Source organism: Rhipicephalus sanguineus, chromosome 2, assembly GCF_013339695.2.
Source record: "Rhipicephalus sanguineus isolate Rsan-2018 chromosome 2, BIME_Rsan_1.4, whole genome shotgun sequence".
NCBI lineage: Eukaryota > Metazoa > Arthropoda > Arachnida > Ixodida > Ixodidae > Rhipicephalus > Rhipicephalus sanguineus.
The window spans coordinates 14512872-14535270 of NC_051177.1; the positions used below are offsets into that span (position 1 = coordinate 14512872).

The 22399-nt window shown below is 46.8% G+C and overlaps 1 protein-coding gene across 1 annotated transcript in view; it reads left to right on the top strand.

Annotated features, from left to right (window-relative positions):
- Positions 1-392: 392 nt before the first annotated feature.
- The window catches only part of LOC125756118 (alpha-scruin-like), a 44998-nt gene continuing 22991 nt past the window's right edge, over positions 393-22399 (top strand). Inside the window, exons 1-3 of the mRNA XM_037650140.2 lie at positions 393-510; positions 4343-4526; positions 4994-5194. Coding sequence (XP_037506068.1) covers positions 447-510; positions 4343-4526; positions 4994-5194 — 449 coding nt within the window. The 5' untranslated portion in view covers positions 393-446. The remainder of the gene's footprint in view (positions 511-4342; positions 4527-4993; positions 5195-22399) is intronic.

Here is a 22399-nt window from a genome sequence, read left to right on the forward strand (position 1 = left end):
TGGCTCACACCGAAGAGCAAGATGATAACACGAGATTGAGGTGGGAGGCGTTGCGTTCCAGCCCTGCCCTTGGAGACCAGCTCAGGAAGGCCTCAAGGATGGCGAGGGCCAGCGCTGCCTTGGAATAGGGGCCCGACCACACACCGTTGCCCTGTTTTAGAGGCAACGAAGTCTTTTGCGCAAATAAAGTTTTGTTCTTCTATGCCAGGTCGGACGCTAAAAGAGTGATTTACTTCGTATAACTCTACTGCCATCGCTTCCGTTGCTTTTTTGTCTTTTAGTGGCTTGCACATTAGCGTGCCACTTTGTCATTGCTACAGGCTTGACGATGTCAGCGGCCTGTCTCGCTAGTTCAGTGGCGCTGCGCATGAACCGGTGCAATCGCACTCGCAGGCTGCCTGGTGCTGCGCTACAACCTGGAAGAGAACGAGTGGCGCCGCTGCAACATGATGCCGCTGCCTCGCTACGGCCACCGCTGCGTATTTCTCAACAATGAAATTTACGTAATCGGTGAGTGTAGTCAGCACAGAAATTGAATGGCACGCCGACCACGGCGACTACTACGTTTCTGGCAGACAGCCAAATCTATTCATATGCGCAGCGAGTAGGCACTCACCAAGTATTGCTACCGTTATTTCCTTTGAAAGACGCTGCAGTTATATATGGTCGCTTTTATTTAAAGTGTTGTCACCGGGAGGCATTTTTATTGAGCATCACGCTTCTCAGCAATGCTGGCTGCGCTGCCTAATGTCGGAGAACGCACAGATAATGTCTTACCAGGTCACCGTCGCCATGATGGTCCGTATGCCATAGTATTCTTCACACGCCTCTTAACAAGTTTGTTTATTTCGCAAGTTATTTTACAATAGCAGCAAATATGTCCGCCCACTCATAAAGCATATGCGCCTTTCATATTGAGTATAGTTTCACTCAGATAGTTAAACATTACACAGCAGTATCTATTCAAAGGGTTCAAGAACTATGGCTCCGCGCATCTCATTAGGGGCAGTGCAATGTGGATCAATTGCCATTACAGTCACTGCGTGTTAAAGTAGTGCCACAAATATTGTCACGTGGTTGTGACAGCGAAGAAAGCTGCAGCAAGACTGGGAAATACGGCACTCTTTATTTGGGTGAACTTGTGCCCGGAATATGAAGTCAAGGTACAAGCAATTCACGCTGTACACTGATAGCGGTGAGAACTGTTGTCAGCCGTCGAGTAATCTGATCATCGGTGAAATGCGTCGTCTTTTTTATACGTGAGTCGTCGAGCCTTCCAGCGTTATCGCTGGTGTTCACGTAAGTTCTCGAATAAACTCGACTATTCGCGTCCTGCGCGTAATCTTAACAGAATGATCTCAAACAATCGCGAAGCTTCCCGAACATTGCGGCGCGGTCTGCGCCGAGCGTTGCTGACAGTTTTTGTTTGTCACACCTGAATACATCAAAATAGAGTGTACTAGAACAGGGGAGTGCCCGGAACGAGCTTCGAAAAGTGAAGCCCAAACAGGGTCAATCCGTTTGCAGCGCTGCGATCGGTAGTCTGCAATGTGTCGTCGTTTAAGAGTTGCGCGCGGCTCCACCAAAGTGGTGCAGGGGTAGAATGCCTGCTTTCCACTCAAAAGGCCCGGGTTCGGATCGCAGCTATAGATGGTGGGTCCTTATTCTTAGTGCCACCTTTTATAGCTGTGTTGTTTTTATTTTGTTTCTTAAAGCTAGATTTTGTTGCTACGTATTGCTACAAAAAAAGTAACGTAAAATGTGAAATCTCGCTTCGGGTGATCGTATTCGCGAAAATCTCGGAGGCCATACTTTACGTTTTTGTTCAATCCTGGGTGGTGGCGCTGCAAATAACTGCACTCACTGTCAAATTTCTTCTATTTTACTTCACGTTTTGCGTTACTTTTTGAATCAACACGTAGCAACTGAAGGTAGTTTTAAGAAACAAATTAAAACCAATACAACTACAAAAGGTGACACTAAGAATAAAAACCCACCATCCACATCAGCGATTCGAACCCGGGCCTGCTGAGTGGGAAGCGGGCATTCTACCTCAGCACCACTTCGGCGGAGCCGCGCGCAACTCTTAAACGACGACACATTGCAGACTACCGATCGCAGCGCCGCAGGTGGATTGACCTTGTTTGGGCTTCACTTTCTGTACATTGGTGCTGCGGCCGTTCCGGGCACTCCCCTGTCCTAGTACACTCTAATCAAAATAAAGCAATCAACGCGCGTAGCAATATTATGTGTTTCAGCTGTTTCTGCTAGTGACAGATACTGGTACATTAAAATTTACTAAACAGCTCAGCTTCGAGCTCTGTCGACTGAATTAGTGCAACAGCAATTCACAAATGCTGTAGGCGAATTCTCGCAGTCATTGTTTGCTGTTCCGATGAAGGAGCATTCGCAGATCAGGCTTTCTTCTTCTTCTTCTTCTTCTTATTATTATTATTATTATTATTATTATTATTATTATTATTATTATTATTATTATTATTATTATTATTATTATTATTATTACAAACCTAACGTAATACAGTCCCTGCGTACAGATAAGGCAGTAACGCGACAAAAGAACAGATTGCCCTGTTTTCCCGAGTTGAACGGTTGCAGCGCCTCCAAGCAACGCGTACTAAGCTGTTTGGACTACTAGGTCAGTGGTTCTCAACCATGGATGTTTTGGGGACCCCTTGTGAACCGGTGGAAGTCATAAGGGACCTCTTGCAGTGATGGTTAACTAAAGTACCACGCGAATTCGACCTCAATAGCTTGTCAATAAGTTGTGCGGTCTGCTACCACATTCAACATTTTTCTAACTATGTTTGCTCTTGAAACATGCAAGCCTAGAAAAGGTATTTTCGTGTGCATAGGTCGTAGAAAACTGCAACAAAAGCTTTACTGCGCTATCTCATGAAGAATGGGGAAACATAAGTCAGCACCGCCGCAATGCGAATGTGTTATGCGGTGAAGAATACCAAAAGTCCGAAGGGGCCGCTGTCACGGGACGTAGTCTAACCACAAAAAAACAGCTTTTCTGTGTTTTTTTTTTTTTCGTGGATGGGTTTCGCGGACCCCCAAAAATGGCTTCGCGGACCCCCATTTGAGAACCACTGTACTAGGTTATTGATTTTGATGTCTCGTCAAACAATTATTGATGTCTCGTCGTGCAATCAATCTCAGCCATAAACTTTACGAGCTTCATATTCGTGATAGTCCAAATCATGCAGATTAAAAGCATGTAAATAATTGTACTGGCACTCGACAAACCTTTTTTAATAGACTTACCGAAAATTCACAGGCCTTCCTTTGCAGGGGAGCCCCTCCAACCCTGGGTTTCACGACAGCCAAACGGTTCGTGTAGCCCCCGGCTCCTGCACCAGCCCGATAAAATTAACGTTTCAGCACGAACCTTTGGAATGAACCGAAAAAGCGACAAAGTGCGTTGATTTTAATGCGTAAACTTGACTCATTACGCACACCATCACACGCTATACTAGTTACGAACATTACACATTGAAGCCTAAACTTCAACGGAGCGGAGAAAGGTATTTTCAGTGCTGGCGGTAACGCGGAACCTTTTTTTTTTTGGTGATTTAGTAACGTGCTCATTACCATTTCAGAACTGTAACGGGCAACGCACTTACGTTAACATTTTTCGGTAACGTAAGGTGTCACGTTACCCGTCTCGGAGGCGCGACATTCCCAGAGCTATCCCTACGTTGCAGTGGCGGACTGTTATCGGCCTGCCACGCGTTGACAACATAGGTACTTATCATATAGGAGCTAAGGCCCGTATTCACAAACCAACCTTACGCTTATCTCGCTTTTTCCTTCTGGTGCCTTTTGATAAACAAAGTAGGCCGGTATTCACAAACCAGTCTTGCAGTCGAGAGAAAAGCGAGCGATTTCTGGCTTTGAGAATTGCGAATTCCAGGCTGCGTGCTCACATGTCCTCCGAAGCTTCGATCGGCCGATCGGCAGCGTTTTCTGGCCATGCTGAAAAGGCGTTGCAGGGTCCCTCGTCGCTCCGCTCGACTTTCGTCGGCGTTTGAACAGGTTGAGATGCGCGCCTCCTCCCTGTCCAATTAGCTACGTTCTGCCCAGCCATGCACACAAGCGCTTATGCTTCAGTGCTGTCTGATTGGTGCTCCTAAAGTTAAGAATCCGAGAGTGGGGGTAATCGATCCTGGTACGCTGATTGCAGATGTTGTTCGAGCACACTGCGCGTACAGGCCTGCCTTTAGTTTCGTCTACTTCTGTACAGGGGCTTTATGGCGGCGACGCTGCTCACTGAAAGTGCGCATCTTCGTCGCCGTACAATCTTGGCTCGACTTCGCAGGAGGCTTCGACAACCGAGACGCTACGTACGGCTTGCGCATGTCGACCAGCTTCTGTTTTCGCTACCACACCCAGACGGGCGAATGGAACGTAGTGGCGCCGTTGAGACACGCCCGGGGTTATCACAACGTGGCGGTGCTTAATGATGCCATCTATGCCGTCGGTGGAGTGGACGCCAACGACCTGTGAGTATCTTCTGAGCTTGCCGATTGACAGCCACCTGCTTTGTAGCGCAAGGAAATCAATAGGAATTCCTCAGGAAGGAAGCTTCCTATTCGGCGAAAAACTGTCATGGTCCAGGGATTCAAACCGGGACCGACGCCTTTGTGGGGCGGTCGCTCTATCAACGGAGTTAATCAGTATGCTAGCAATTCACAGCGCGAATTACAGAGAAATCCAAGTCCACGGATACTGCGCATCAGTCTTACGGAATCGCGCAACGAGGCGGAACTATAAAGGTGAAAGAAATCCGTATCGATTTTCTTGGAGCATTGTGCAACAAAACAGGCGGTTGCCAATTTTTCCTTTCATTCTCCTTGGTTTATTCGCAACTCTTTAGGGGCACTCATGTTAAAACCTGAGACACCGATGTAGTTTTCTTGCGCCCAGGTCTTCGGGCACAGGGTGGGCAACACGTTGTCTTTCTTTGCAGGCTCTTGTCGAGCGTCGAGCGTTACGACCGGGAGGAAGACACCTGGGTGGTGCTGGAGAAGGGTCTTTACTGCGGACGCATGGGCATGGGAGTGGCCGCCTTCCAGGGCTGTCTCTGGGTGGTTGGCGGCATCGTGCAGATCGCCGGACTGCAGACCTGCTCTACAGCGTACGTGGAGATCTACAACCCCGCGACCGACCAGTAAGTCTATACCACGAAACACTTATCGTACGAATTGGTGTTTCACATAGCGCCGTCAACGCCATTTTGGAATTTGCGGTGTTCCTAACGACGTAAGCTGTCGAAGAGGTTTCATTTGAGGGTGGAATGTGCAAATGCACTATAACCCCCTCCCAGGCCGCATACCTTGGTAACCCTTATTAGTGACTTCATTTTATGTCAAATTTTTATCACAGCAGTGACAGATTTACGTTGACCTTACCCACCTTGAAGATTGGGAAAGAGTGGGCAAGGCGCACGTACAAACAAAAAATTCAACATATCCCACGCGTTGTGGGAATCGGTTTCATGCGCAGCAGTCAGCAGGTACTTCTATGCTGCATTTTATGGCTTTGAGCAAAGCATTACGAGGTGGATCGATGTGTTTTTGTAAGTGGAGTAGCTGTGTGCACATCGTGGGCTTACCAGGCACGTCGACAACGACAATACTGGCGTTTAAAGGGTAATTTATGGTGCGACGTAATGTCGGCCCTCACGTTAGAGTACATGCGTCAGTAATATCGAAACTAAGTGCACTTTATGGTGCAAATCATGTGAATATCACACGTAAATTTCGCTAATGTATTCCACCGGGGTTGAGCAATGCTTCAATATAGCTTGCTCAATCATAGGAATACAAATGTAATGTTTATTTGACTGCTATAAAAGCGGAGCCAACACTGAAACCACCGACATTAATCTGATATGACGCCTGTATTGTAGGAGTAGTACATATGTAGTGCTTATTGCTTTCTTGTAAAATTCGATAACCAGCACCACAGCAACAGTTGACGTTGCACCGACATTACGCCTGCATAGGCTGTTTTTCCAAGCCAGTTTATAGACCTTGCGTGGCTCTGTGGTAGAATACCTGATTGCCACGCAGAATGCTTTGGTTCGATTTCGGCTAGGATCCTAATTTTTATTCTTTCCATTCGTCGGGTCAACGCTACCGATGTCGGTTTTTCTAAACACTCTCGCATTTAAATGACCGATGTCTGTTCTCGCCGTTCCTCGGTAGATAGTTTGTCAATCACCTGTGTCGCATACCCGTACACCGCGGCCCGTGGTAAACGAGTATGTGCCACACGTGTCTGGAGGTAAGAGTTTGTCGACGTACTCGACAGGATTTTCACGTTATTCATGTCATGACCCGACAGCCATATTCATCAAATCCTATTACCCTCCCATGCAAATCTTGGTCCGCACCAAGTTAAGTAGGCGATCATGAGCACCCAGGCGTAGATAGATAGATAGATAGATAGATAGATAGATAGATAGATAGATAGATAGATAGATAGATAGATAGATAGATAGATAGATAGATAGATAGATAGATAGATAGATATAGATATAGATATAGATAGATAGATAGATAGATAGATAGATAGATAGATAGATAGATAGATAGATAGATAGATAGATAGATAGATAGATAGATAGATAGATAGATAGATAGATAGATAGATATAGATAGATATAGATAGATAGATAGATAGAGATAGATAGATAGATAGACAGACAGATAGATAGATAGATAGATAGATAGATAGACAGACAGACAGACAGACAGACAGACAGACAGATAGATAGATAGATAGATAGATAGATAGATAGATAGATAGATAGATAGATAGATAGATAGAAACGCTCAAAGTGCCAAAAGTTCGCTAAGAATTCTTCGCATTTAATACTGAGGAATGCAGTCGCTGCCCTGATAAAGTCAACTCCTCTTGTCGAACCGTTGTCTCCAGCTACATGCGCTGTTCATCACTTTCTCCTTATGTCAAGCCTCCATCTTTCCCTGAACTTCTCTCTCGCTTCGAATGCCTTTCTTTTCTTTAGTTTATTATTATTATTATTATTATTATTATTATTATTATTATTATTATTATTATTATTATTATTATTATTATTATTATTATTATTATTATTAGCCAAGTCAACGAAAATGTCACTACGCATATGCGGGGCCGCGCCGAGTAGCAGCGCGCGTCATTTCTGAGACGAAGTGTAGGTAGCAAAACTATGTCGCTCCAAAATCTTAGCGACCTGGAAACTTCGTGCACGGTTGCATGAGCACGCTGAAAAGTTGCTCAAGACGCGATGACGGGCATGGAGTCGTTACGTCACGCGAAGGCAACGCCACTTTAATGCATACTACTAGCGCAGGCCTATATGTACATTTTTATGAAGTAATACTTCTTAATATAAAGAAACGAACAATATTTCAATACTAACAAACAAATCGTCCACCGCGTACAGCAGTCAACGGTCACATGGCCGGTTTCATCGGATCATTCATGTTTTTGCCGCCAGAGGCGCCACAGGTCATTTTTCGCGACTTTCAATTAAGAAATAAAAATATAAATCCATCTCTCACGAAAAAAACTGGGTTGGTTTGAGTCAATGCGACGGACAATCTTTCCGTCAGTGGAGTAATCTCATTTCATGTTCTGGGCAGTTGTCGGTCCCTTTAACGAAACTTGGTTAGTTATACTAATGGTCATTTAAAGATAGCGTGTAAATAATGAGCGTTTCCCAGAGTCGGGTGATTTTTTTTTTATTGGGGCCGTGCAACACTTTTTCAGCATGGTCAGAAAACGCTTCCGATCGGTAGTCGAGGCCCCTGAGAATACACGAGCCAAACATATAGCGCAGCGCGTGGCCTGCAGCTACAAGTGGTACCCTCTTCTCTCGAAAAATGGTGCCATAAACCCACAAACGAAAAGTCTACGGCAAATGGCTGATGTGAGCATCGCGACCTGCATGCCGCCACGCTCACGCTCACAAGCCGCGCGTTCGAAGAAAAAAATTTTTCAGTGGCTTACCTCGGCTATGCCAGGATACACGTAGCGTTAGCTAAGATTCAGCTGATTATTCTTAGCTTTCCTGGTTGTCAAGCTTCTCCGCTTTTCTGCGCCGTTTAGCAGCATTTCCGTTCTCCTTAACGCCAGCCAGACGGTCTGACAACTGGCTAACCTCCCTGTCCTTCCGTTTTTCTTTTCCACCTCCTCCTCCCCGCTATATGTATACCCCCACTGATACGTCTGCGCATGCGCGCTAAATGAGAGGCGCTATCAAGCGGCTCCGGCGCAGCGCCAGACGGCCACTACGCAACGGAGGCGCACAACTGGGCGCGCGTCGGCGCCAGTGCGTCTGCAGCGGCTATAACGTCACTCCTCTGGAATGCGCAGACTAAAGTCACTGGAACGGGAAAGGTACCGCGACCGTCCTGCCCGCCGCCATATTTGGTCCGGCCGAATCTGCGGCGGCTCGGTGTTGATTTCACGCGGAGTAACGCGTTTTTTACGCATTGCGTGCGCTTTTGCAGCCCCGAATGAAGCATACTGTTCTTCTCTAACTGGTTAGGAAAGAAATAGCGGCAGTTTTGACTTGCCTACACGCGCACGCACGCCTACTAACACGATAAATAAATGCTAACTGTGCGGCATTTACGCGCTCGGCTGTCGGTATTTATTAAAGGGGTGGTGCCATCACATTTCGAGGCTATAACAAGCCTGTTGTGGGTTTCCTCTGTATGCAAGGACATTCCACACAAAGGGTCGGACACAGCAAACGTTTAGAATATATTTTAATTCACTTCCAAAGTGTACCTAAATGCCCATTCTCCCGATCGAAACCCATCGCTAGCGCGCGAACACTGACGTAAATCTGTAGGATGGGCAACGAAACTTGTAGTGACGTCACACCGAATCTGCTGTAGTAACGTGAGTGACCTCCGGACCTCCGCCTCTTCCGCAACGTACGTACCGGCTGTAGTGAACTAGAATATATTCTAATTCACTATAGTACCGGCAAAGCATCGGTTGCTACATCACTCACCGAGTTTCGATCGCTTCCTGGCTAAGTGCGTCACAGCCTTGTGTGGTCACGTGACCGCGCCTCCTACACATCTACGTCACTGCCCAACCTCGGCGCCCAGAAACCGAAACCGAAAGTTGTCCACATCAAAACGCGATATTAAATTATTTAGCGAGAATACATGAATCTTGGTGCGTGCATCATGCTTCCTGAAGCTATAGGAAACGCTTACAGCAAAGAACGCGCAAGCTACAAATTTGGTGGCACCACCCCTTTAAATGCGAAGCATTTCTTATCGAACTTCTGCGACCTTGAACGTATCTATCTATCTATCTATCTATCTATCTATCTATCTATCTATCTATCTATCTATCTATCTATCTATCTATCTATCTATCTATCTATCTATCTATCTATCTATCTATCTATCTAGCCGCCTACGACTTTGTGCTCTCCTGGCCGTTTCGTTAATGGGACGTTTACCAAAATTGGTATGGCACAACATGACTGTATGACGAATATAAATTACAGGTGATGACATGAAAATAATGACACGCATGCCATTTACGGCATGATTTACATGCCACGCTCATGGTGCGCTCGCGGCCGCTTCCCTAGCTTGATACACGCCAACATTGGTATGGCGTCACAAGAGTGTATGACGATCACAAGTTACTAGTTATAACGCGTTTGCCTCACAAAGGCAGGTATCAGTCGTGGAAACAAATTTTTCCCGCCGTATTCTGTGCAGCCACACAGCCCGTCGCTTGGCATCCTTTTTCCCGCTGGGAATAGGAAAGAGGGCTTTGTGCCCGTTTCCCGCCAGTTGCTGCACCCAAAAGCGCAGCACACAGGCATTCTTGGATGCCTAGACAGGCTTGCGATGAAGTGTCAAAACGATACGGGATATCGCAATGTCCCTGCACGCTTTTCTGAGGCTATAAAAACAATCGCCCTCCAATGCGCCGTGCGTCGGCGGCTGGTAGACACTAGCGAGGCGAGCGAGCTGGACCATATATGTGGCGAAGCCGCCGAAAGGGCGCGGCGGCAAAGAGAAAACGAATGCGGTACTTTTCCCGTTTCAGTGACTTCAGCGCAAACCGGCGAGGCGCGCGCGGCGGCTCCGGTGCGCCAGCTGTGCGCCGTGTGACGTCATTCCTCCTCGCGCATGCGCAGCACGACTCTCGGACTGCCACGCGAAACTGCTCCACCTCGGCCAGTGTAGCTAACGCTACAAAAAAGTGCTAAAGGTCATGACGCGCGCTGATGAAGGGACGCATCTATCCCTTGTCATACTCCTGTCACACGGGCACCCGCGAACTCCATTTAACTTCCTCATCTTTACGTGTGGAGATAGGTTTGCACAAAGCTTACCCTACGAGGCGACCGGGGAGGGAAGCGACGTTCTCCACTGCCGCAGCGAACAAAGACGCTACGGCCGGGTTCGTCGACTCACCGCCACGGCGCAGAAAAGGCACTCGAGGCAGGTTGTCAACAAACACTGGTTTATTCACCCAAGATGCACCACAGTGCGACAGTCACGGGCTTGCGGGCCGTATGAGGAAGCTCCGCAAGACCGGTCGAGTACGCTTGCCAGCGGCGCTACGACTATCACACAAAGGGCAGCAGTCGAGCGCACGGACGAGAAGCCACCCGCCAAAGCTGCGCTTCAATCTATCGGGCCTGCCTGGGAGCACCTGACTCGGCGAGCCAGTGCCAGACAGAAGCGAGTTCATGGGAGAGGGGGTTGTCACAGGCGGCCAATGAGGACAGGCGAAGCACAGTGACGTAGGCTAGCGTAGTGTGCCGCAAGCATTGTCCAGACATCTCCAGACGGGTGCACCGGGAAGCCGACGCATGGCTCGCACCAGACAAAGTGGCCTGGCGCCGCCGCTATAGGGAACCCAAGCTCAAGTTTGCAGCGCGACGACAGCGCCGCCCTGGCCGCGCTGCGGCTCTGTCGGAAAGCTCTGGAGCTTATGCGCGGCCGACTCAGCCCCTTTCACGGTAGCGGTAGCGCACGTGCGCACGTGTTCTTCTGTCGATGCGAGTAACGGGGGGGGGGGGGGGGGGCGTCAGCTCGGCACGTTGAACCGAGAGGCTTGCTGTGCGAAGCTGCGCATTTCCGCGATGGCAGAAGCGACCTCACGGAAGTGGACGTGAGGTCGGAAGTATTCCTGTGTCGTGGGCTGCCACAACAGTGCAGACAACACCAAGGCACACGATTTACGTGTGAAACTGTATTGTTTCTCGGTCGTGTCGCACGAGAAAAAAAGGCGGCAAGCGTGGATAGCTGACAGCGCTGTCTCGCCTTCTATTTTGGTTGTCTGAGTTCATCGCATTCGTTCGTTTCGACTACCTGAATCCGTAAGTAACGCGGCGCATGCACGCAGCGACTACAGTAATGATTACTCGCTGTCTTCTCGCATTGTGCAAGTCCAGTTACGGTTGTAGGTGAAACAACTTTGTGTTTTGATTCCCCGTGTTCGTGAGACCAACCCGTCGTTGTTGAACGTTCACACTCGCGCTATACCGTTAGCGTTGCGCGGTTGGTTGAATTTAACTGAACCCGGCACATTGTCAGAAGTTCGGCGCCTGCAGTTCACGCGTCGGGAAGGCTGCTTTATCACGCCGGAACGGACGTCCGTGCATTTTCAGCAAGCTTTGACATCGTTCTGCAAGTTTGCTTTGTTTTTGTCCCTTTATTAGTGTGATATATGTTTAAGCCGTTAAATACAACCGGCACTTCATACATGCTTTGCAATTGCAACCTTGAAGTAACCTTCTGTCACCTTCTGACTTTGTGCGATTTTGTACCCGCGTTCAGGCAGCAGGTTTTATACGCCTGTCAAGTCGATATCGTAAAGAGACTGCAAGCATGACACGAGAGCCGAAAAAACGAGGCGAGCAGTTCATCTTGCTTCACAGTGGTTAAAGCTCAGCTAGCTGCCTCGCATCTTAATCGGCGGGTGATTCTTCAGCGGCACGGAGGACTTGACTCTAACCTTCTCAGAACAGGGCCATGGCCATGTAATTTCTTTTTTTCGCACGCCGCAAACGTTTGTTCACGAAAGTACACGGCTGCTACTGTTAAGCATGTCATATCAAAACAACAATCATATGATTCGTAGTCCACACCGCAGAACATCCATAGCGTGTACAGCTTCATTTCGGAGTGCATGTGGACCATTATTCATCTTTAACATGACAGAATGAGACTTACCTCGAGGTATACGTCCTACACGGTGTAATCGCGACTTGGGAAATGCATTTCGCTTTGAGTCGGGCGTCGTTGTCGTCGATTGTCTGCTCTTCACCGTTAACGTGATTGACGAGCCTTTCTCCTTTTATCAAGTTCGCTTTTCGGAAGTGCTTGTCCAGCTGTGAGATCTTTTTGAACCCGCACTGCAGGTGGTACATTGTGAGGCGCCGCGAGAGCTCTGCACGTGCACAGAAGCGAGCGGCAACGCGGTGGAGAGAAGGGAAAACGCTCGCTGCTTACACCCCAGTTTCTCTTTTTCTGTCAGAGATGGCGCTGCCTGTCAAGAGCAGCAGCGCCGCTAAGCGTTGCTTGGGAAGCCTATGGTCGCCATAATGCCGTTTTTAACGGCGGTTCCCGACGCTCAAGCCGCGTGGGGCCAACACATGCGCTAGCTGGGGAACGAGGCGCCAAAGGGGAGGGCGTTCTCGATTCCCACATACGTCAACGGAGTTGAGGTCCGTGTCACACGGTCTCCCTTGCACCAAGGAAGTTAAACGGAGCGTTTCGCATAGGGAGTTCGACGATCTCCATTAGCGGCGGAATGGAGTACTCTCGTCCCCAGTAATCTGTAGTTACGGGAAAAAACTGCAAGCACAAAAGAGCAGCCGTCAGCGCAAAAATGCATTTTATCAATATTAAATGTTCTTTCACTCCGTAATCCATTCATTAACGTCCGTTCAACAAAAAAAATACGCCTACAAGTGTACGTACTCTCCGCACCATCCCAGGTAGCACACATAGTCTAGAAAACGTTTTTTTTAGGGATAAATGGGATAAAACGGATTCTAAACCAATTTCGACGTTTTAAAAACGTCACAGAAAATCCGTATTATATCCGTTTTTGATAACGTCTAGAAAACGCATTTTTTAAGACCATTTTGGTCTGAAACGTATATTTCATGACGTTTTTTTTATTCTAAACCAATTTCGACGTTTTAAAAACGTCACAGAAAATCCGTATTATATCCGTTTTTGATAACGTCTAGAAAAGGCATTTTTGAGACCATTTTGGTATGGAACGTATATTTCAAGACGTTTCTTCGATCCTAAACCAATTTCGACGTATTAAAAACGTCTTGTTCGTGACGTCTAGAAGACGCACTTTATAAGACGTTTTCTCGCCCAGCAGCGGACTGCGCGCCACTTGGCCCATGCATGCATGGGCATGCATGAACCACCGCGAATTGAAATTTGAACTCGAGCCTGCGCACGCCATCTCTCATTGCGATAAAGAAAATAACGCGCAAAAGGATAAAGGCGTATGGTGTCTACATTTCATCAGCAATAATGAAGACTTCAAAGTTCGTTAACCAGTAAACTTTACGTAATTTACTGTAATTTACTCGCCGCGATAACCGTCTAACTTCCGCACGAAGGCCTTAGCGCTGACTGTATCCATCCGCGCGGCCGTTGCTTCTGCAATGTCAGTTAAACTCGCCAATTTCGCATGGGCGGTCGAGCTCACCGGTCATGCACTCTTTTGCTATATTTCGTGCTTGTGTCGTGGTTCGTGCAGGTTATAAACGCAGCTGTGAAGAAACTATACTTCGCTGCGTGTTAGACTTGTGGACCCGAATAGTATGTCTGTGTGGAGCGACTGTTACGCTGACTGACGGTTAGAGTCCCGTAAGATTCTCTGTGGAAAACTTCACTCATCAGCTTGCGCGCGGGACGCGCTCGCAACTTCCTTTTTTCTATGCTCGAGGGACGGGCGTGGTTACTTTGATGTGCGATTATTTTCTGTGGATTTGCGGATACTGTAAACCACGGGCTTCTGTCATTTTTGAAGGTAAGTTCATTTTTACTGCATTTGCGCTCAGTATTTGAGAACTATGACAAATGAAAAAGCGTGTTCCGTTGCATCACGGGCTGCATGTGTGACATGTTTCAGCAGTACGTGATTGCGGAATTTATTCAGCATACATAATAAGGCTGTAGAAACGTAAATGCACGTCATGGTTTCCGTCCATGTTAGAACGAACATGAGCGAAAACCGTATGTATATTTGTTAACCCAATTTCAGCACAATGACTATGTTTTTTTTTTTCTTGGCCGCTTGATGAGGTAGTTTCAATATATACGTTAGCTTAAGCTACGTGTGCCGCGTAAGAAGCAGTTTTAGAATGGGGTACGCAAAGATAGCGTTCGTTGGGCGCATATGCTATTTCCGCCACTTAACGTGAGTACGCAAGAGGATGGCGTGCGACGCATGCGAAGTGGCCAGTTTTACAACGGGATACGCAGATAGCGTTTGTTATGTACGTAGCGTATAATGCATGCGCAATGGCGATGAACGAACGCAAAGCTTTGCGCACCCAATTTTAAAACTGCAATGTTGGAAGTTACGGCATGTGTCATCTGTTTTATTGTGTCACTGAAGTTTGTGGATGCGAGAATCTCTGCAGCGACAGCGTACTGGTTCATGGTTTCTTCCACAGTACTAGCTGCATGTAACGAGAGGCTGGTCACGCTTCTCCGTTAGTTGCGAATTTCTGAGGGCATGAGTGTCAAAGACGCGTTTCACGGGAGGAGTTCGGCATTTTTTCTCAGTGCTGCCTTGACTATCTCGATGCGCTTTCGGACTTCTGATTTACGTTTCCCCTACTCTGTTAACCTCCTCCTTTCTCGGTAAAGCCTGCAGCTCTTAGCAGAACCAAGAGGTTCTCTTGCGCGTCTTTTGTGCCTGGTTAAATATAGCAGGCTCGCTCTCTGTCGCCGTACGGTGTTATCGAGTTTTCATCTTTTCACATCGTCCTATTTTAGGTATAATAGCAAATAATGAAATGATATTTTCTCCTATTTATTGCAGGTGGTACTGCCCTAGATGTTAAGAGACGCACCTGGTTAAATATAGCAGGCTCGCTCTCTGTCGCCGTGCGGTGTTATCGAGTTTTCAACTTTTCAGACCGTCCTATAGGTATATTAAGAAATAATGAAATGATCTTTTCTACTATTTATTGCAGATGGTACTTGCCCTAGATGTTTAGGAACAAAGGCTACACCAACTAAATTATTACTTTCTTCTTTTTGATGGGCTGACTGACAGGTTTTAGTATGAAAAAAGATGGATGTCAAGAGATTGACATTTTCCTCTTTTCCTTGGAAACTTTCAAAAACAAAAGGTCACAGTTTGTAAAGCAGTTAACCTTTTGAGCGTCTGTGTTTGTCGGCATCTTCAAGAAACCGCACTAGGGCTATTATGCTAAAATATATTTGACGTGGAACGCTGCCCCATGCTGCTAATGGCACAACAACGTTCGTGTGTATGCTATTTGTAGTGTTCTTTGCAGACTTCCTGATGTGCCTAGTGATTTCCATCAAGTACCTGTCATGAAGCCATGTGTTCAGTCTGACTTGCCACACATTGTGATATTTTGACACTGAGAAATGTGATGTACTAAGTGCAATACCCTGATCTGCCTCTGACAATACTGAGTTTACAGCTGTGTGCTTATTGAGTAAAAACTGGGGAAGATTCCCAATTTCTTTAGCTGATGTGTCTTATAACATTAATTTGTTTTTTTAGCCTGACATTTTCTAATACTGGGCATCATAAAAGAATCATGTTTTTTTTTTATCAGGCTGGTATTTTCATATTCCTAATTTTTATTTATTCATTTTAGTAAGTGGCTCATTTATTGTAATTTTTGCGGTCGTTTCGATTAGTTTTCTGTTCATACATTTTGTTTTCGCGCTACAGTTGGTTTAGTTGAACTTTTCGTTATATGTCGCTGTAATTTACAGTGCTCATATTTTTTGCTAGCCATGGCACATTTAAGCTTAACTGTGTGCTCTCTAGGGATGTCAGACCATAATTTCTGTGATAAGTTTTGTACGCTGCATTTCGAAGCCTGAAACCGTTACTCCTTTAGCGGGCACCGTTGAAACACGTATGCTGCATGCACAAATATTTTTAGCTAACGTCTAAAATGGCGCCTTTTGTTCCCAACGTCTATCTTACTTCTGTAATGATGCCAGAGCTTTTTCCAAAATTTTTTTCAGTGACAAATGTTCCAACAGAGGCATGTTGTAAGAACGTTCCTAAAAGTTTCATTTTGTGAGCAATACACTTCAGCAACAGTGATTTTGCAAGCAATTTACGTTCTTTTTTCATTACGCATTCTTGGCTCGGTGGGCCAAATATTATTTTGCAGTTTTGTTTTGTTCTTAGTGATTTCAACACATTGGAGTCGATTTCCTTTAACTGTGGTCTTAAGTAGCGCTACTGAACGATTGTTTTGAAACGAAGGGAGACACACACCAGGTGCTTGATGCATGCCTCCTTTCCTGCTTAGAATGCTGTGTTGGAGCAAGATGGCGAGTTGGGCCTGTTGGTTTACGTTCATGTTTGAAAAATTAGGTTGAAGCACACTGAAAAAAAAACGTGGACAGTAGAAGTGGACAGGAGTAAGTGCTGTCCTGTCCACTTCTACTGTCCATGTCTTTTTGTTGTGTTGCTGTGTTGGCTGTGGCTCGGTGTAGCGTCTTCTCACTCACCTATCGGATTGGTAGGGCAGATTCATCAATGTGCGATAACTGCAACTGCATAGAGACTATCGATCATCATTTGTGCCGCTGTATGCTATTTAAAACACATCGCCGGACTCTCCAGTGTGCCTTCAGGAGACTTGACGGTCGGCCTTTTCCCGAAGGAAAGGTCTTGGGAGTCTGTCTTCATAGCAGATCAGCCCAGAAAACCACACGAGCCCTCCTGCAGTACTTCAAGGCACCAAACTGAGTGACCACCTGTGATACACTCCTCTGTGTGTGTGTTGTGAAATGTGTCTCTTTCTCTCTATTTTTACTCCCTCATTCTCCTCCCATGAGTAGGGTAGCAAACTCGACGCTATTTAACCTCCCTGCCTATCCTCTGTTCCTTCTCTCTCTCTCTCCTTCCTAAAAGAAAAAAGTTCAGCGGAAGATGAAGCGTTGAGGAAACGTTTCGTCATGAATGCTTGTCTTCGTCAGGGCCCTGACGGCAGGGGTGTAGCCAAGGGGTTGGGTGGTACAACCCCCTCCCCCCTCCCCGAAAATTTTCTATTTTGCTCGTGTTTATATACACGCACACATACAAACGCACGCACGAACATATATAAAGTATGGTTGAACCCCCCCCCCCCCCAAAAAAAAAAATTCTGGCTACGCCCCTGCCTGACGGAAACTAGTCCCCTTGTCGAGGCGTTGGCTTCAGCGACATTCCCTTTTCGACAATTTCTGTTCACTTCATCTTTGCGTTTGATTAAGTAAAGCTAATGAGTCGACGCTTACATATTGCAGAATGGGTATGCCAGATCCTAAATTTTGTCATATTGCACTGTTAGTTGTTTGAAAACAATTTTGCGAATGATGAATCATGCAACAAAACGTGTTCTTGAAGGTTGGATACTATGTAGCTGCATTTTAATTACCGCGATATTTTGTATTCTTTTGCCGCTTCTGAATAATATTATATAGTCGCATGCTATATCTCATTTCGTGGTTTTTACGTTTCTATGCTGTACAGGAATCGTTGCTGTTTTACATAATAAATTATGACATGACCACTTTTGTCTGTGAATCTACTGAGCTCTCACTCTGTAATAGTATAATTACGGAATAAAGTAACTGTAATTACTATAACAGAGGGGGCTTCCTAAAAACGTGCACTAATATAATTGCATGCGCAAAAACAAAACAGCTAAAAGAAAAGAGATCCTGCATGACGTCTTAAAAACGTTTAGAAAACGTCTTTTCAAAGAGGATGCAATGGAATATTTTTATTTTTAAAATGGGATTTTTTGCGACGTTTTTAAAACGTTTTCTAGATCGTCTTAAAAACGTTTAGAAAACGTCTTTTCAAAGACGATGGAATGGGATATTTTTATCTGTTTTAAAAATGGGATTTTTTGCGACGTTTTTAAAACGTTTTTAAAACGTTTTCTAGAACGTCTTAAAACGTTTTTTAGATCGTCTTAAAAACGTTTTCTAGATGGTCTTAAAAACGGATTCTAGCCGGACATTAGACGAGATATAAAACGTTTTCTAGACCTTTAGCTTCTATTCCGTGACGTTTTCTAAACGTTTTTATCGTCTCGGATAAACGTTTATAAAACGTCATCGTTTTGTGCTACCTGGGATGTCTCGCGACAAACCGTCGTGCCACCATTTAGAATAAGTGTCTCCGGGCCTGTGCGCACCGTTGTGTTTACATCTGTGGATCTCGTTCCGTCCTTTTCCGGTGTTCTTTATTCTATTTCAACGTTACGAAAAGACATAGCAGAGAGTGACGCGGGTTCTTCCTTCTTCGTTGACCCCGGCGGTCGTGCGGGCAGCGCATGCGAACTGTTGTGGGACCCATCCGCAGCAAGGGTTTCGTGGACTGAACGTGAGACCTGTGCTCATCCGATATTGGAAAGGACAAGGTAATCCAGGTGGTGGTGCAGCTTCAAAGAAATCGATGACAACTTGCAGTGTGTTTGACAAGCAGCGCATGTAGAGCAAACGCGTACCAAACCAAACGTAGTGTTGCCAGCACTCATGCCAACATTACTGCCAACATGCTTGCAGGTACACGTTGTTGTGATAAAAGCTAAAAGAACCTTTTTTTCGATCGGAACAACTCATACTTTTTGTGGTCATACGTACGCATGAGAATGATTTCAACGTAATTATAAGCGAAATCTTGCATGCAGACGTAGGCGCAACTAGAGTTACTGTTCAAGGTGGACGATTGGGCGAGTTGGTGATTCATGATCGACGTATGTATACTGCGCGGTAGTAAAAAATAAACAAACCTTCAGTAGTGAAAAATAAACCTTCAGTTGATATAGTCTGCGCTTGTCCTTGTATCTTCTTTTCGTCCGTGTTTACTACCGCTTAGAGTTACTGTATATGCTACCTTTAGGTAGCAGAGTTGCGCATCTGTCTTCCAACGCCGCTAGCAATCATGCATTGCGGAGAAGCTGCCGCTTGGGCCACTTTTTTATTTCTCGACGCCGCCACTGCAGCGAACTGAATTAACACTAGCCATCGACAGCCAATGTTTATCGCCGGTCTTCGACACGCCAGACAGGTTAATCGGGGACACAATAGGCATGTCGCCTGCAAAAACGAAGTGCGACTTTACCGCATAGCTGTGGTTGCTAGCCGGACCTATGCGCTACTCTGCTACCTAAAGGTAGCATATACAGTGACTCTAGGCGCAACAGTGCCTAATGGACCCCTTGCGGCTTCTGTCTAAAGCTCGTAAAATTGCTGTGTGACATGACCACAACACCGTCTCCGTCGAACTCCCTAATAGTGTTTTACATTTATGAAATTTACCGGAGTTCTGTGTTGGCAGTGTGACAGGGATATCAATCATCCCCCTCCCTGCGTAGCTTTCAGCACGCTCGCTAGTACGAAAGAAGAGGGAAAGCTCTTGAAGCGTGCGACAAATCCCTTTAACTGCGCTCGTACTTGACGGGTTCAAAACATTTTTGCTGCGGTCGATTCGTGAGGCAAAAATCTCTTTTATTGAGGTCATTCGACGATTATTTAGACAAGTGTTGCAGGGCCCCTTTAGTTAAAGTTCCCTCAGCAATCAAATGGCAGCCGTCGTCATTGTCAAAGCGAGTAGCATAACAGCGACACTCCGTCAGTGTTATGAAAATGCGCGAAGCATTTCAACGCGATAGCTTTCACAAAGGAAATTCTCGACGGAACCGTCATCGTTGTGAAAAACGTGCCAAGCGTCTGAACCAGGGGTCAAGCGGCCCGCGGACCTGTCGCTGGCGGCCCGGCCCACACATGACTCTCTTCCCATATTTTTCTTTATTTTTTAATAAGCATGTTCATAAGCTACACAGGCATGACTGGTCTAAAATATTTTTTTTTCGTGAGGCACGCCCTGCGGTCACCATATGTGTTGTGGTGTCTCGAAATGAGCCTCTCTCGGAACACACGGACGATGCCGTGAGGGAAGCGAACACTTGTACATTTATTAACTACTTTTACAACGGCGAGTTCGCCAACCGAATCTAACACATATAGTAACATGCTAAATAACCTCATACATAATACCAATACAAAACACAGAAAACATAACGCATACAGAACAGCATAACACATACAATGTACCTCGAATGCGGCGTTGCCGACGTCCCTCCCACCACGGAGGCCCGACTCGCGGAATCGTACCCGCGGACCTCGCCGAGAGCCGTGCGTCCACGCACGCTGCCAAACCCGAAAGAGCCTCATTCATATTTCCTGTGCGCCGGCCTAACCTCTCCCGCTAGGTGGCGCTGCTGGCGCCACCGCGCGAGCACAGCGCCACCTCTCGCTCGGCAGCTGTTTAAAGGGCCCCTCACCAGGTTTGACAATTTTGGGCTAACGAGCGCAATGCATACACTGGGCGTTCACGATCACGTCTGCCAAAATTTGCAACGCTACGCGCCGCGGAAATGGGTCAAATTTCAAGCCGAACGCTGCTTGCCCTTCCTCTCGCGGGCGCGCGCTTTAGAGAATGAGGGGATGACGTACATGAGAAAATGGCCCTGCGTAGATGGTAGTGCTGTGACGTCGCTCCTCTACGTAGACAACTGTGCTCTGACGTCGCCAACAGTAGCACGTGACACTGCGATAATTATTTGACACGACATGTGTAGTTTGTGTAATTTGTTGCTTGAATAGATTAATAAAACTTGAGAGAAATAATGAGACACACAAAGGGAATGTGTGCGTCTTTTTCATTTTTTCTTCGTGAATTGCAGCGAGATGCGGGGCTAATGTGCCTCCCTTTCCCATGCGTTCGTGTCCCCGCGGTTAGCGCATCGAGCAGACGCCAGCCCTGGAAACGAAAGTAATGTTCTGGCGCGTTCGAGCACTCGTTATGCTCATTTATTCTACCGCGTCCAAGTAAGCGTTAGTGCGGCACTAGCTCATGATACCGCCACTCTCGTGTCCGTACAAATGTCTCAACTTTCATGCCCGTCCCGCAGAAACAGGCAGTACACCACAGAGAACGCCGAAAAAACGCCCATGGTCGCTACATAAAAAAAAAGGTAGCGTCCATGCAACGCCGCTCGCGTGCTTGGGCTGGCTCGGACACGTCATGCGCACGTGACCATGCATGCGCATGACGTGTTCATGCGTATGTGTCAAGTGAAGAGGGCAGGGAAGGGATTTGGCTTGCGAAGGCTACACGGGGCGAGTGGCAAGGGTTTGAAACTCGCCTCCTCGCATCATGGTTTCGCGCCGCTACAAATTATTGTTTTTCTCAGCTCGTAATGAACCGATTTGAAAAATTCTTGCGGCATACTGCTCTTCATTCGGCACACAACAACTTCCAGCGTCTAACTAAAATATGCTATGTGGCCTGGTGAGGGGCCCTTTAAGCCCACGGCCGACACCGCCGCGCGCCCCGATCCAGGCGGCCGTGCTACGCCTATTCCGTGAGAGGGGCGTGTGCCATGAGGCGAAAGCGACTTTACAGGGGGTGATGGCACCCCCACAGTGTTGACACTCAACCGTGAAACAACCCTATATTTCAGAACCGGCGTCTAGATTTTAGCTTTTTCGGAGATCGGTATCGATATGTTGTTGGAATCGTGGCGCCAAATGCCCTTCAGAAATGACCCATATATTAAATATGGAAAATATGTTATCTGACATTGTGTACAAACTCGTTTTCCTTCCTTCTTGACTGTCCCGGCCTTTGCGTGGCTAAATTCCGTGATTGCGGCCCGTTGGCGGAGGTGAGCTTGAGACCACTGGTCTGAGCGCACATGCTTGCATGCGGGACATTCTGTTCCGCCTGATGAGGCAGAATCCTGCGGCGTGCGCTGCTCAACATTGTTTTCATTTGCTCAACATTGTTTTCCTTGTTTTCCTTTATTCTTAACAGCGAGGCTGTTTAAGCTATCGTTAACTGGTGCTCCGTCGTGCAAAACTCCTCAGGTGGTTATGCGCCACAGGGATTGGGCAAGCCCCCCTATGCAGCAGGTGCGAGCGTTGCACAAAAACTCTGCTCGGCGAAGTGGAGTACGGGACACATGTGAGAGAGAGATAGAAAGAGAATAGAGAGAAACAAAGCGGTAGAAAGAAAGAGAAAATAGATAGAAATAGAGGGGCATAAAAAGATA